This window comes from Simochromis diagramma, unplaced genomic scaffold, assembly GCF_900408965.1.
Source record: "Simochromis diagramma unplaced genomic scaffold, fSimDia1.1 OVJJ01000305.1, whole genome shotgun sequence".
In the NCBI taxonomy this organism is placed as follows: Eukaryota; Metazoa; Chordata; class Actinopteri; order Cichliformes; family Cichlidae; genus Simochromis; species Simochromis diagramma.
Window position 1 is genome coordinate 1077182 of NW_024387169.1, and position 14200 is coordinate 1091381.

General features: G+C 42.5%; 2 protein-coding genes across 2 annotated transcripts; both read left to right on the forward strand.

The window, feature by feature from the left end:
* Positions 1–1470: 1470 nt before the first annotated feature.
* zpcx (zona pellucida protein C) lies at positions 1471–4105 on the forward strand. Its single transcript, XM_040049012.1, has 9 exons — positions 1471–1933; positions 2006–2118; positions 2187–2260; positions 2333–2504; positions 2589–2694; positions 2774–2859; positions 2931–3007; positions 3084–3939; positions 4025–4105. The coding sequence occupies exons 1-9, from the start codon at positions 1514–1516 to the stop codon at positions 4044–4046; spliced, it is 1926 nt and encodes a 641-aa protein (XP_039904946.1). The 5' UTR covers positions 1471–1513; the 3' UTR covers positions 4047–4105.
* Positions 4106–4532: 427 nt separating this feature from the next.
* pabpc4 (poly(A) binding protein, cytoplasmic 4 (inducible form)) lies at positions 4533–14200 on the forward strand. Its single transcript, XM_040049013.1, has 15 exons — positions 4533–5156; positions 7466–7659; positions 9158–9273; positions 10215–10354; positions 10950–11044; positions 11119–11256; positions 11365–11460; positions 11534–11803; positions 12569–12659; positions 12756–12851; positions 12982–13112; positions 13193–13283; positions 13400–13530; positions 13612–13736; positions 13834–14200. The coding sequence occupies exons 1-14, from the start codon at positions 4964–4966 to the stop codon at positions 13711–13713; spliced, it is 1884 nt and encodes a 627-aa protein (XP_039904947.1). The 5' UTR covers positions 4533–4963; the 3' UTR covers positions 13714–13736; positions 13834–14200.

Consider the following 14200-nt stretch of genomic DNA (forward strand, 5'->3'; position numbering starts at 1 on the left):
TTACAAATATAAAATTTTCCTGACTTTGCGCAATCCATCACAACAATACCAGTGTCAAATAAAAGAAGAAAGTGTTGGGCAAATGCTCTGTATTCATCGGGTCTTAATCGATTAGTCAGCTGCTAAAAAAAAAGCAGATTAAAAACCACATTCAGTGCCCCAAATTCAAAATCTGCAACTATCCTTTGAAGCACCGCTCCTTTAAAACAGCAATAAGGATAATGATTAGGTTATTTACATTATCAAATAACAAAATAATTTAAAGCAAAAATTGGGAAACGTAAAGTCCGAAGTCTTTATATTAAGGGCCATCAATCAAACAATACTGTTTGCTCTGGGTCTAAACAGAGCGCGTTGTGTGTGACATCTTCTTTTGCGCATGCGGGCCGCTTTGAGCGTTCACACTAGAGCGCGTTTGCTGTTGCATTTTATTTGTAGTGTGAACAAGCAGAAAAAAAATCGGATTTGATCAAAAAATCGGAATTGAGCATTAAGACCTGCAGTGTGAACGTAGCCTTAGTCAGCTTTTTGACAATGGCTCCACCTAGATGAGGCAGAAGGTGGTGTGCTCCCAGTTTATGTCTTTCTTTAATCTTTTATAACCAGTTTCCTCTTATGTGCTATCCTTCAACTCCTTTCATTCCTTGAAAGTATTCCAGAATTATAGTGTGATTTTGTTTTCTGCCATGTGTGCCGACACACATCTAACACATGTAATCTTAAATCTTAAATCTCGAGGTTCGCTCAACACAGAAGAAAAGCCAGAGTTGAATTACATGTCTTTCATCTACTTAATAGAAGTATATAATTTTGAATATTTTTGCCTAAGAAAATTCTGTAACATAAATACAAGTTTTTTGGTGTTATAGACATTAGATTAACCCAAACTAACCAAGTTTTCACAACTTTTGGTTTGTTCAGATTGTAGCCGAGGAATGGCCTGCCAGATGACTTAACCTACAAGTTTTCATGTTATCACCAAGCCCACAAACACCTTACAAACAGGCATAATTCTTATATCCAGCACCATATTTTTTGTGTTTGGAGTCTACTAAAACAGTTTTGTATAATTTATAGTTCCAAATAATCCTGACTCATCTAAACTGGGCCTTGGTGCAGCCCTTCAGTGTCCCTCTGTCTGAAACGAGCTGTTTTCAGCTCGTCTCCATATAAAGCCATCCTGTCTTTATGCCTTCTGGTTAGAATAGTTCTCAAGAACAGGTTTAAACAGCAGCTGGTTGGGCCTTCAACGGAGTGATTTCTAAAACCAAGTTCTGAACAACCACAAATGTGAACAAGATACACATTTTGCTTCATTTATTTTTGCATTTTTCACTAATAGCATCTTAGATGTGTCCCATCCACCTGCCGTGGTGTTAACACTGAATAAAGAATCATTTCCAGTCAGCTTCATTGGCTTGATTGCCAGCACCTGTCTCCACTATCGCTGCACCTTATTAATGACGCACTTGTCAAGGCGAATGAGCTGAATTGTTGGTCCTGTTTGGGGCTCATGATGGGGACCACGCAGATATCTTTTTGTGTGTTTCTTGGTTGTGTTATTGCTGTTCAGTCTGTTCTGTATCACAATGGCAGATTCACCCAGGATGTTGTGGGAGTTTATGAAAATCGAGTGCCTTTTTCATTTGGAAGAAACTTTGATTTTACTCCGCAAGGCACAATCTTCAGCTCCTGGCGATCCTGGACCCCTGACCTTCACAGGCTAGCTGGACTCTCTCCCTTCCTCAATGTTCCCAGAGTACAGGTGTATTGTGACGCATCTACACTAACCGTGCTGGTTGATAAGAGTGTCAGTGGTCTCAAACTGACCAGAGAGGAAATACAGCTGGGCAATGGCTGCTTCAGCAATGGAGAGCTTGCAAATGAATTTGTCTTCACTTATGGTTTTGGTGAATGTGGAACTACACCTATGGTGAGCATAAAGTTCTGTTGCAGTTCTGCATCCTTTTTATGCAGCCTTTACCAAAACTACACCATCTTACAGGTGGAGGATGACTTGGAGGTGTTCACCAACACCCTGTTCTTGAATCTGAGAAGAATTTCTCCCACCTGGTGGGAAACTCCCTCTGCAGTCCACGTGTTCTGTGTTGCAAAAAGGTATGTTCTTACTTCAGTGTCTGCAGCTAGTCACCAACCATACTTACAGTAGGTCCATGTATTTACAGGTTGAACAAGATGCCAAAGTTTAGCGACACAGCACTTCCTGAGAATGATGACATTAGCATCAAAGCCATGAGTCGTAAGTAATAAAACACATCCAACGTCAAGTTTTAGCTGCAGCTTAATTTGTAAACACAGTTCTTTGCTGCAGCGTCCTGGACGAGCCCAGCAGAGTCAAATATCTACAAAAGAGGCCAGCTTGTCAATCTTCAGGTTTTGGCTAAAACCAGAATAAATCAAGAGGCTTTCATCCAGTCCTGCTTTGTCTCGGTGTTCCCTGAGCCTCGGGCCAAACCGAGGCAAACAGTCATATTTAACAAAGGGTGAGTTTTCAGTTGGGTGTCTATCTCAACTGTTTTTGTTATGTCTAACCTTCTGATTGCCTGTGATATCACTGCTTACTGCAGGTGCGTAACCCCACTGGGTTCCTCCACTACTAGAGTGACGTTTGTGGCCTCCAACAGCGCAGATGCGGTTAATTTTGTTCTGAACACGTCTTATCTCATTTCTGAGGTAAGTCTCTATAAACGGATTGCACTGATGTGCAGCTCTGAATCTTCTCTGAACTGAGTTGTGTACTCTTCTCTACAAGTTGTATATCCACTGTAGCGTGCTGATCTCAGGCCAAGGTGTCACCCCTGGCTCTAAATCCTGCAACTACAATGTGATTGAATCAAGGTATCAATATTCACATAATGTATGTGTTTGTTTCTTTTACCAATGTCTTATAAATTAAACTTTCCTTTCAGATGGGAGGAACTAAGTGGTGATTTGGAGGCATGTGAGTGCTGTAGCTCAAGGTGTAAAGGCAAAAACCTTCCTGGTGGTAAGTGCTTTGGTTTTCTGTCTGAAGGTGATGGAAGACAGAAACTTTATAACAGACTTGCTGCATGTCATTTCAGATGCCAAAGCTGTGGTCAGCACTGGTCCCTTTGTCATTGTGGATGAAGATGGTGAGAGAACTCTGCCTTCAATCGCCGAAGAAGAAAGCGCTAACGTCCCAAACTCCATGCAGTCTGCTCTTCCAGATCTTGCTGATGTGATAGTTTCTTCTGTTCCAAGAAGCAAGTTCAATGCTGGCCCAGAGGGTGTAGTGGTTGTAAGTCAGGACCCTGCCACCAGGCTGACGCTCTGGCTACCTGAACAGGTGTCTCCTCAGTCTGACTCGAATGACATAACCAAACTGCATTCTTCAACCACAAATCAAGAACCTCATCTGAATCCGACCAATGAGATCAAAGGTCAAAGTTTCAGTAGTGTTTCTCCGTCAACTATGAATTTGCCAACTATGGTTAACGGATGGAAGAGTCCTCCACACCCAGCTGTTCCAGAGGACTTCAAAAGAAAAAGCCGGTCTGGAAGATCTGGCAACTTTGACAGCAAAGAGGAACCGGTTAATTTTTCTTTGCCAGCTGAGATTAGTGTAAAGTACCTTATGCTGGTTGAACGGCCAAATTCAGCAGAATTGGACAACACAGCTGCTGTAGAGGAATCCCAAAGTGAAAAATGGCTGCAGAATGAGATTAAGGACCCAAACCATGATGACCTGCCCCAGATGCTGACAGATGGTGCTATGATGCCTGAAGGAACAGATGAAATCCCACCAATAACGCGCTCCAAACTCTCCTTTTCCAAAGCTGCTGATGGGTCGCAGACACTGAGTTATGAGGAAGAGGCAGTGGTACACAAGACAAGTCCAGTGGAAAGAAAACAGTTGAAACTAAAGGGGCTGCACTCAACTTTCTTGAATCTGTTGAGGTAAATGACTTGTTTGCAGTTAGCTGGCAGACTGTTTAATGCATGTGAAGATGGCTGATTTAATTTGGTTTTTGTTTTTCCTCAGGAGGATGAAGCATGCAGAATAACCACGGCTTTAAAAGACTTTAAACTTGTATTTGAGATAAATAAAACTGATGTGCACTTATCTGGTCTCATTACTCTTGCTGTTTTGTGTTTTTTAAATAAAAGTTGTATCAGTCCTTTATTTATCCAGGTAAAAATCTCATTTCCAAGAGAAACCTGGCATCATAGCAGCAAAAGTCTGAAATACAAGCTGCATTTTTTTTAAATGACACTGTCGACTAAATAAGGCAGTCATACTCATTCACAACATTTCTCCACCGGTGCTCAATAGTGCATCACATTATTAGCCTGTTTATGAAACGCCCCATCCTGGCTACAGTGAAAGGCTTTTATTCCCACCCAGATGTCGCTGTAGGGAGCTGGGCGCTGTAGTTGGGACAGTACCATGTGCGCTCTCCCTTTTACGCCGCATGCTCAGTGTTTTTTCTACCCCAAGTTTGACCCTGGCCACTATTTCCTCCGCACCGTCACTCTCTATAAAGTGCCCATGCTTCCCCCCACGCAGTCTCTTTCCCCGGCCACAAAACAACCGTGAGTGTCCAACTCACTGTTCCTGAAAAACTTAAAATAAAAATAATATAAAAAATATAAAATCCACAAAATCTTAAAAAGTGCAGATCTACTTAAAGAAATAGAAACCTTTAAAAAAATAGCAAAATATTATTTTAAAAAAACATAAACATCAGGCCTCCGGCTTAACTCGAAGTTGTCGTCTTTTTTAAAGGAAACACTTCAGAAGACACACGTCTTTATCGCGCTGCTTTTTCCAGGTTTGGCATTTTCAAAACGCCCGATCAGCTGTTTGTGCAGCGTGTCTTTAAGCCAAAGCGCAGTTTGGATCCGGATTAGAGACCATACCGACATTTTTCTGGCGTTTTTTTAAAACGAAGCCTTGCGTTTATCCTCTGAAATCAGCGATATGAACACAGCGACGGGGAGTTATCCGATGGCTTCTCTCTATGTTGGCGACCTGCACCCCGACATCACGGAGGCTATGCTGTACGAGAAATTCAGCCCAGCCGGACCGGTGCTCTCCATTCGGGTCTGCCGAGACATGATCACCCGGCGGTCCCTGGGATACGCTTATGTGAACTTCTCACAGCCGGCTGACGGTAAGCAGGGATGGGATAGCTGTGCTGTGTGAGCACGTTGTCTCCACAAGGCGTGAACATGTTGACGTTTCCAGCTTGCCATTGAAACTGTGTACAGAGCCTGAATTAAACGCAAATAAATGTGGTTAATTTTGCAGTGTGAAATGTTCATAGCAGTTCTTTAGACTGTATCAGTTATTTGACCTACATAAGCACGTCCCAGTTCTCGTGTATGGTTGGTAATATAGCAGCCTGTGTGTGTCTCTGATGTAATTCAAGCCCCCAGAACATGCAGAGTTTAAACTGTCCTTAAAAGTTGGCCAAAATCAACAAACCATCCCCATAAATCACAGGCCTAGATTTGGGTAAATGGAGTCTTTTCTTACACCTTTTTAAAAACCAAAATGACCCATTTCTGTGCCTATTTAAAGGGCCAATGAGTTGAGTGAAACTAACTCCCATTGCCCTCTGCTGGCATGTTCACTGAAAGCATGAAAGAGACAAGCACAGCTGAGCCTGCTGCACTGCTTGTTGCTTGTTTGTGCTGCTGCTTGTCTGTATATTCACTGCAAATGGAAAAACCTGATCCTGTTTCTATTTGAATTGAATCCCAGCTTTAATAGCTGGGATTAGTTCACTCACACTGTTGGGTTATCTGTTATATCCTCACCACTTAAAGCTGTTAATCTGTCATGATACACAAAAGTGAATGTATATGTAACCGTATCAGCAGTGCTGTTAAGTACCTTTTGTGATAAAACTGTTTCCAGTTACAATGCAGGAGTATCAAAGCACTGAGCAAAGGTAGCAGGTGTTGTGGTTCTCTTTGGGGGTGCGCTGACACTGTTTGTCCTATCAACAAAAAACACCTGTCACAGCTTATCTGCGCTCGAGTTGGTTACCAAAAGCCAAAGTAAATGAGAGGTTACGAGTGGCTCGCTTCCAGGATATCGTTCCGTTACAAACGTGAGAAGAGCCAAAAGTTAGAAGACACCATTTGTTACAAGAGGTGTAGACACCAGGGGGGAGGGGGTGTTGGCTGCTGGGCATTTATATGGAGTCCTGAGCACGTGTCTGTGGGGCAGTAGCTTTGTGCCTGAACAATACAGCTACTAATGCAAAACTATAACAAAGCAGTTGTCAGTAAAGAGCGTTTCATATGAAACAGAGCGGTCTTCATGCTTCACTGTGTTCCCTGCTGCATTTCTTAATGTCACAGTTGTATCTGTAAACAAACACAAACCCGGGTGTCGCTCTTCTGAGCATTCTTTTTAAACATGTCTCTTCCCCATCAGTGGTACAGAATGCCCTACTCGCACTCCATGCCAGCACATACCTCTCAGGACCCCTCTCTAAATATAGCTTCCCCCTGTGCAGCCCAAAACGTGCCTGCTCCGTAATGCTTAAATAAAAAGTGGTTAACAATAATGGGTAATTCAAGACCGTTAATGGCTCCATTTTCTCTTCTAAACGACACATCTGATATATGAGGTCAACAGAGGTCACTTTGGCCTTTTTTGAATAAAGTTCCCAACTCTGAACCTTCCCGAAGTCCCCGTTTTTTGTTTGTTTTTTTTGACGGTGACCACACACCTTCCCTGAGCGCACAGGTTGTGAAGTACAATTGCAAACCAAACTGCTGATGCCAGCAGACGCAAGGCAGCTCCGCTTTGTTTACCAGACACTTTCAGCTGGAAAGCCGTGTGTGTGTGTGTGTGTGTGTGTGTGCGTGTGTGTGTGTGTGTGTGTGTGTGTGTGTGTGTGTGTGTGTGTGTGTGTGTGTGTGTGCGTGTGTGTGTGAACAAAAGGATGTTTGGCATATGCCCACATGATGTGTGAGGGGGTGTACATTTGTTCGCCTGGGCCTACAGATCACAGAATAAAGGTCAATGCAAACATATTACTGCTCATCTCTACCACATGAGCTGATATTCTGATAGTGTTTAAATGAAGGCCTGCTGCATTGCTAAGTGGCATGTGGCTCAGCAGCATGTGGTTAATCAGAACAGGGAGACATGTGCTCCAAGCTAGCCCACTGCAGCTGCCCCCCACACTTTTACCAGCTGCTTGCAGAAAGCTCATCAGCCTTATTGTCTGCTGCAGTACCTTCACCCCTTTGAACATGTTAGCGGCCTGTTTTAACGCATTTAAGCGGTTTCTGTCTTTTATTATTATAGTGCATGCATTAAAAATGGCTGCATTATTATTGTTGCATGGTATCAGCAGATAACAGACCGAAGCATGACACATAAAGGTGACTGATATGTTTTCTGACATGTAAATAACCACCAGTGACCTTTCCTGTGACCTCTCTGCTCTTCCTCCGGCAGCTGAAAGAGCCCTGGACACCATGAATTTTGACGTGGTGAAAGGGAAGCCAATCAGAATCATGTGGTCCCAAAGAGATCCCTCCCTCAGGAAGTCGGGTGTGGGCAATGTTTTTATCAAGAACCTCGACAAGTCCATTGACAACAAAGCCCTGTACGACACCTTCTCTGCCTTTGGCAACATCCTCTCCTGCAAGGTACAGTTGACATAACACTGATTTATTTATGTATTAATTTATTTGCTGGTTTGAAATTTAACACATACATTTAAAAAAAATCATGGTTCCAACAGGAAAACTAGTCAAATTGCACCTTGAGCATAAATAAAGTGATCAAGTTTAACAGAAGCCTTTTAGAGGACAAATGTAAAAAAAACAACGCCTCAACTGCTTTTTGCCTCAGTTTCTGTAAAATGCACCAAGTTTGCAACTTTTTGGTAGTTGCACACGTTCAAAACAAGAAAAGGGAACAGGAATGTCCCCACACCTGTTTCTTCATTTGGACCTGTTAGGCCTTTCTTTAGTTTTTCTGGTCTGATGGTGAAGAATAGGTTCTATCCAATATACCCCCATATTGATGTCATAAATTAACTTTTCTCATTGTTGCATATTTTAATGCTTCAAGCTTTACTTTTGTGGGTGAATAACATGCACCTGAGGGAAAAACCAAAATGAGATGCTTTGGTAAATTATTATTTTGTAAGATTGACAAATTAGCACCTTTAGCACAGTTATTTATCACACATTAAATTTTATAGTCAGGAAATTATTGTTGTGGATAGGTGACTCCCAGGCAACAAACTAACAAACACCGGGCAACATGATGGTATAATAATAGATCATATATCATTATATTCAGAGAGGATATATATGGATATACAGGTGATGTTTTTTGTCATAAAATAAGAACGATAAAGTGCCTTTATATGGTGTTAAAGGTGCATAAATATGAAACCTGTGGCAGCTTTAGCTGTTGGTGGGTGGTTGTTAGGCAACGTGATCAAAATATCTGATATAGATAAGAACCTTCAGAGGTCTGAGATGTGCATGTTGGTTGCTGAACTCCTGACAGATTTGGTGTATTTGGTGCAAGATTACTCTTCCTGTGGTGGATGCCTCCATTACACGTGGGCATTGTTTCCAGTAATGACATCAGTTTATGTACAAATAATCCTTTAAAGCCAAAACCTCAGGATTCACTCCAAATGTTTGATTTCAGATAGTTTATAAGCTCCCCTCAAACTTTCTGTTTGTGAAGGTATTCCATTTGGGAAATGGATATATTGAGGAGATAGACTGGCTTGTTCCAGACAGGCAATCATGCAAAGCTACTCTAGAAAAAAAGCATAATGGATCCTTTTAAGCAATACTTAAACAGTATTGCTGTTTAAGCTTGTAGCCGATAGCAGCAGCCTAGAATCTGTTATTGTATCTTTAAGGGGGGAAAAAAGAAAAGAAAGGAAATTTTAATTAAAAACAGTGAAAAAATATATGAACAATTACAATTAAATTAAAGGAGTTTAACAATAAATCCATTTAAAACAGCAAAACATCATTTCTTCACTGGACACATCCAGAGAAGTGATAAAACCGATTTGAGTCGCCTTACGCCACTCTCCAAATGTCGAACTTGCTTCAAAATGAAAGAACTGCCTTCATTCATAGTCGTGTCTATGTGCGTCTCCCTGCACTGTAGGTGGTGTGTGATGAAAACGGCTCCAAGGGGTACGCCTTTGTCCATTTTGAGACCCAGGACGCGGCTGATCGCGCCATCGAGAAGATGAACGGCATGCTTCTGAATGACCGCAAGGTGTGAGTGTCTGATAATCTCTGAACTGGAGGTGTGGATGTTTAATGTTGTTGGAAGACTTTTGAAGAATTTGCCTGAATTTCAAGCTGACTTTGATATAATATGAAAGTTATCATGATATTGAAAACCGCAGCTTATGTGCATCAGATCGTGTTGTTTTCTGTGTCTAATGTATAAATCTGACTTGTGTGTTCTACGTTTGTGTTGCGTCAACTGACTTTTTGTGTCTTTTTTTCAGTTGGTGAGCTTGTGTGTGAATAATATGACTAATACACTCATCTCTTACTGCCGCCAGTCTGACGATAGCCTCTAAACTAAGAGACAACAGACTAAAAACCTCTTACCTTTCCTTCCTACCAGTTGCATTTTCTGTTGCCTCAGTTCACTTGCTGGTCACCCATCTTGGAGTGTTTGTGTGTGTGTGTATGACCATGCTTGTGTGTTTTAGTGATGGATCGAATGCAGGAATGCAATACTGGATGGCAGAAGGGGAGAGGTCATCATGGCAAGGTATATAAGATCATTTGGTCCTCCTCAGCTTTCGTTTGTACTGTTCCTCCATCCCTCTCCATCTACCTCCACATCAAGTTTTGGACCAAGAATTAAGATGGTTGCCACTGTGTTGTCTAGCATGCCGACATATCTGCCTGCGTCTGGTGGTATTAACAGCAGTTCAATGGATTGTACACGTTGTTCACCCCAGGAATGATGAGTCCCATGATGAAACGTAGCTGTGAATTTGTGTTGTGGATGTTGTCCCTGTTCTTGTGTTTGCGGGGTTAGGTTTTTGCTGATCATTCTTAACGTGGAACCCCGGACAGCCAGTGTTTTTGTAGACTGGAAAGTGGAACTCAAAAGAGATGGAGTCTGGTTTGTTGTTTTTTGCTTTTTTCTCTTTTGTCAAGCCTGTTTTCCAAGAGTGTGCCTGTCCCTCTGTCTTCAGGTTTGTGGGTCGTTTCAAATCTCGCAAAGAACGGGAGGCTGAACTCGGTGCCAAAGCTAAGGAGTTTACTAACGTTTACATCAAGAACTTTGGGGACGACATGGATGATGAACGCCTGAAGGAGATTTTTGACAAATACGGTAAATCTAAATTTGTTTCCTGATCATTTCCAGATGAAGAGCTGCAGCATTTGCAGCGCTCCTGCTACTTTTAGATCGCTCTGACCACTGGTACTTGCAGTTTCACTGTAGACCTGAAACTTGGAAGGACTGCAAAACAAAACTTCTGTGTCAAAACTGCTCATCCTTCTTGATTAGGATCATTATGAGCAGTAGCGCAAGCCTGAAGGTGGTGCATCTGATTAGTGGGGCACTGAGGAGCATGCACATTGTGTACTGTGAATTTGTCCTCCAGGGGAAGGCCTGGGAGTGATCAATCAACCAAAAAGACCTAAAAGTGTGGTTTATTGCTCCACAGTCTATCCAGACTTGGCTCCCTTTGACTTTGACTTGAAGGGTCACTGTTTGGAAATAGTAAAGATAATCCAGTGCACACTGCAGATGCACAAATCCAGAACAGAACTTCCTGGGGGGATGATCCGGTCTTGGCCGGTGCACTGGGAGCAATTTGTGAATTGTACTTTTAATGGATGAAGTTGAAAAATGTTGTACTTCCCTGATATTCCTGTGCAGCCACATTGTTTCATTTTCCATCCACTTTCTTTGGCCTTTGCAGGTAAAACACTCAGTGTGAAGGTGATGACAGACCCCAGCGGCAAATCCAGAGGGTTTGGATTTGTTAGTTACGAAAAACACGAGGATGCCAACAAGGTACTTTGTACTTTTGGAAATGTGTCAAGTGTGCGTTTGTCTGTTTTCTCTGACAAATGTGGCTTCATTTAAAGGCTGTAGAGGAGATGAATGGCACTGAACTCAATGGCAAGACTGTGTTCGTGGGCCGAGCTCAGAAGAAAATGGAGAGGCAGGCGGAGCTGAAGAGGAAGTTTGAGCAGCTGAAACAAGAGAGGATCAGTCGTTATCAGGTCTGCAGAAACTACTGGTTGTCTGTCAAAATAAAAATCAGTTAATTTTATATTTCAATGTCAGTAAGTAAGCTGATGGTTCTGGATAAATCGTAACTTTTGTTTCAGGGAGTAAATCTTTATATTAAAAACTTGGATGACACAATAGATGATGAGAAACTGCGCAAGGAGTTCTCTCCATTTGGCTCAATTACAAGTGCTAAGGTAAAAATGGCTCAATACATTGAATAAATAAGAGACTTCAACACATAAGTTACCTCTGCTGTCTGTATTTTAGGTGATGCTAGAGGAGGGGCGCTCCAAGGGCTTTGGCTTTGTCTGCTTTTCCTCCCCTGAAGAGGCTACCAAGGCTGTGACTGAAATGAACGGACGTATTGTTGGCTCTAAACCTCTCTACGTGGCTCTTGCTCAGCGCAAAGAGGAGCGCAAAGCCCATCTCACCAACCAGTACATGCAGCGAATAGCTGGCATGAGAGCCATGCCAGCTAATGCCATCATTAATCAGTTCCAGCCCACTAGTGGATACTTCATGCCAGCTGTGCCCCAGGTGTGAGAATCAAATTCAGGCTTGATGTGCATTTTAAAACTGATTGTATTACTGTGTTTAATATGAAAGGGTTATATTACAATCACAAATGCACAGATGCTTTTCACCTTCTTTGTTCAACTTTACTATTTTTGTTTAGAGCTGTAGTGCAGGTGTTATTGTGAAAAAGCTCCAAAAAGTGATTTCAGTCATGACCACTTGGTTAAAAGATGACTTCTTTTGCAAAAACAAAGAAAAGACAGAAGCTGGATGAGCAGCAGCGACACCTGTTACAGGACAGAGCAGGCAGTAATGCCATGCAAAGTGGAGATCGGTTGCAAAGTGCATTGCAGAAGCAGCAGCAACTTAATTCTTCTCCCCTTGAAAGCCTACAAGTAGGAACGCATGCATGTTCAGGGTGGTTTCTGTCATATTTCAGGCCTGCTTGAAGAACAAAATGACTGGGTGTGCATCAGAGGTTAGTGAGGTGGTCTCTGGCTATGAAGCTATCCTTGGAAAAACTCAGAAATTATTCTAATGGTCGTCCCACCGCATTTTTATTGATATATACTGAGGTGTCAAAACTGATCATTGAGGGTGCTGGGGTGTCCTCGAATGTCGTTTTTATGGGGGAAAGAGTTGATTTATGAGGACTAGTTACTACGGCCTGAGGCTGGGCTCAACATGGAGAGAGTATGGTGCTGTCAGGGTTGTTCTGATTGTCTCCAAGGACCCAAAATAATAAGTTTGTATTGATCACACATTTGACTTTCTTGCATTCATCAGGCTCAGAATAGGACTACATACTATGCACCCAATCAGATCGCTCAAATGCGACCAAATCCCCGATGGCAGCAACAAGGTGGACGAGGTCAAGGTGAGCCTGTGGACCATGATGGAGCACATGTCTGTGATATATTGAACATTATGCCCATACTCACATCGTTTTTATCTGTTCTTTCATCACTTCCAGGGGGTTTCCAAGCAATGCCCAGCTCGCTGCGTCAGCCAGGGCCCCGTGCCAACCTCAGACACATGAGTCCTAGCAGCAGCACACAAGGCCCACGAGGTGCATTCACAAAAAAATAGCATCAATTCGTTGACTACGGGTTTGGAATTTGAAATCAATGATACTGATGTTATACAAATGTTTTCCGTGTTATTAACTGTAACTGTAATTTCTTCCTCGTGGTTGCTAGCTGGTGGTCAGAGCATGGGTTCTCGTCCTTCAGTTGGAGTCCCCGGTCCTCGGGCCATGCCTCCTTACAAATACGCCACTGGTGTCCGTAACCCCAACCCCCAGGTGGTGCAACCTATTGCCTTACAGCAGGTATCACATTAACTTCTCCCACATTAAGCATCCAAATGTTGACACATTGTTCCTCATTAAGTCTTAACTGTGCCTTCCAGACTCAGCCAGCTGTGCACGTTCAGGGCCAAGAGCCCCTCACGGCCTCCATGCTGGCTGCTGCACCTCCTCAGGAGCAGAAACAGATGCTGGGTAAGACTGACAGATACAAACAAATGCTGTTCAGGGTTTTGGTTTTTGGGCAAATTTATACTCACTCACAATTTTTTTTTTTTTTTTTTTTTTTTTTTTCTGTCTTTTCTCCGTAGGGGAGCGTCTGTTCCCACTGATTCAGGCCATGCATGCCAACCTAGCAGGAAAGATCACTGGCATGTTGCTGGAGATCGACAACTCTGAATTACTACACATGCTTGAGTCCCATGAGTCTCTACGTTCAAAGGTACCTCGCTACCTCAAGCACACTGAATAGTCTGGTATCCATTTTCTAAGCTGCGTCATGCTCATGTTTGTGTTTGTACAGGTAGAAGAAGCTGTTGCAGTTCTACAGGCTCACCAGGCGAAGAAAGACGCCACCCAGAAAGTAGGTGGCATGGCTCCTACTGCTGCTGCTGCCACATCCTGAAGACTCTGAGCTATTCTAACTTGGTATGGAAATCCATGTTTAGTCAAGCTAATCAATCAGGTTCATTAGGCTATAATAAAGATTGTGCGGCACTAATGGGAAGACATTGTGTTGTTTCAGAGCATAGAAAACTGAGAGGAGATGGGAAGAGACGCACTACACTGGAAAGCCCAGAGTCTTCTGAACAATCGCACGAAAACAAAAATCAAGAAAAAAAAGGAAAACATTATTTTAAATGTACACTTTGAAAAAATATTACATAATGCATAATTTTGTAGTTCTGTAATACTTTTAACGCTGCACACCAGATGCAGTGATGCAAATGAATCTTGAACAAAGGCCCTTTATTTTGTGGCAAAGGAGAGGAAGTAAAAAGAGCCTTGTTCTCTGTCTTTGCTTGAAAGCTTCATGTTGGTGTGAGATGACTCCTCCATCCTAACACGTTATCAATGGGTGTGTGGTAATTTCAATAAAGGGATGATATGTC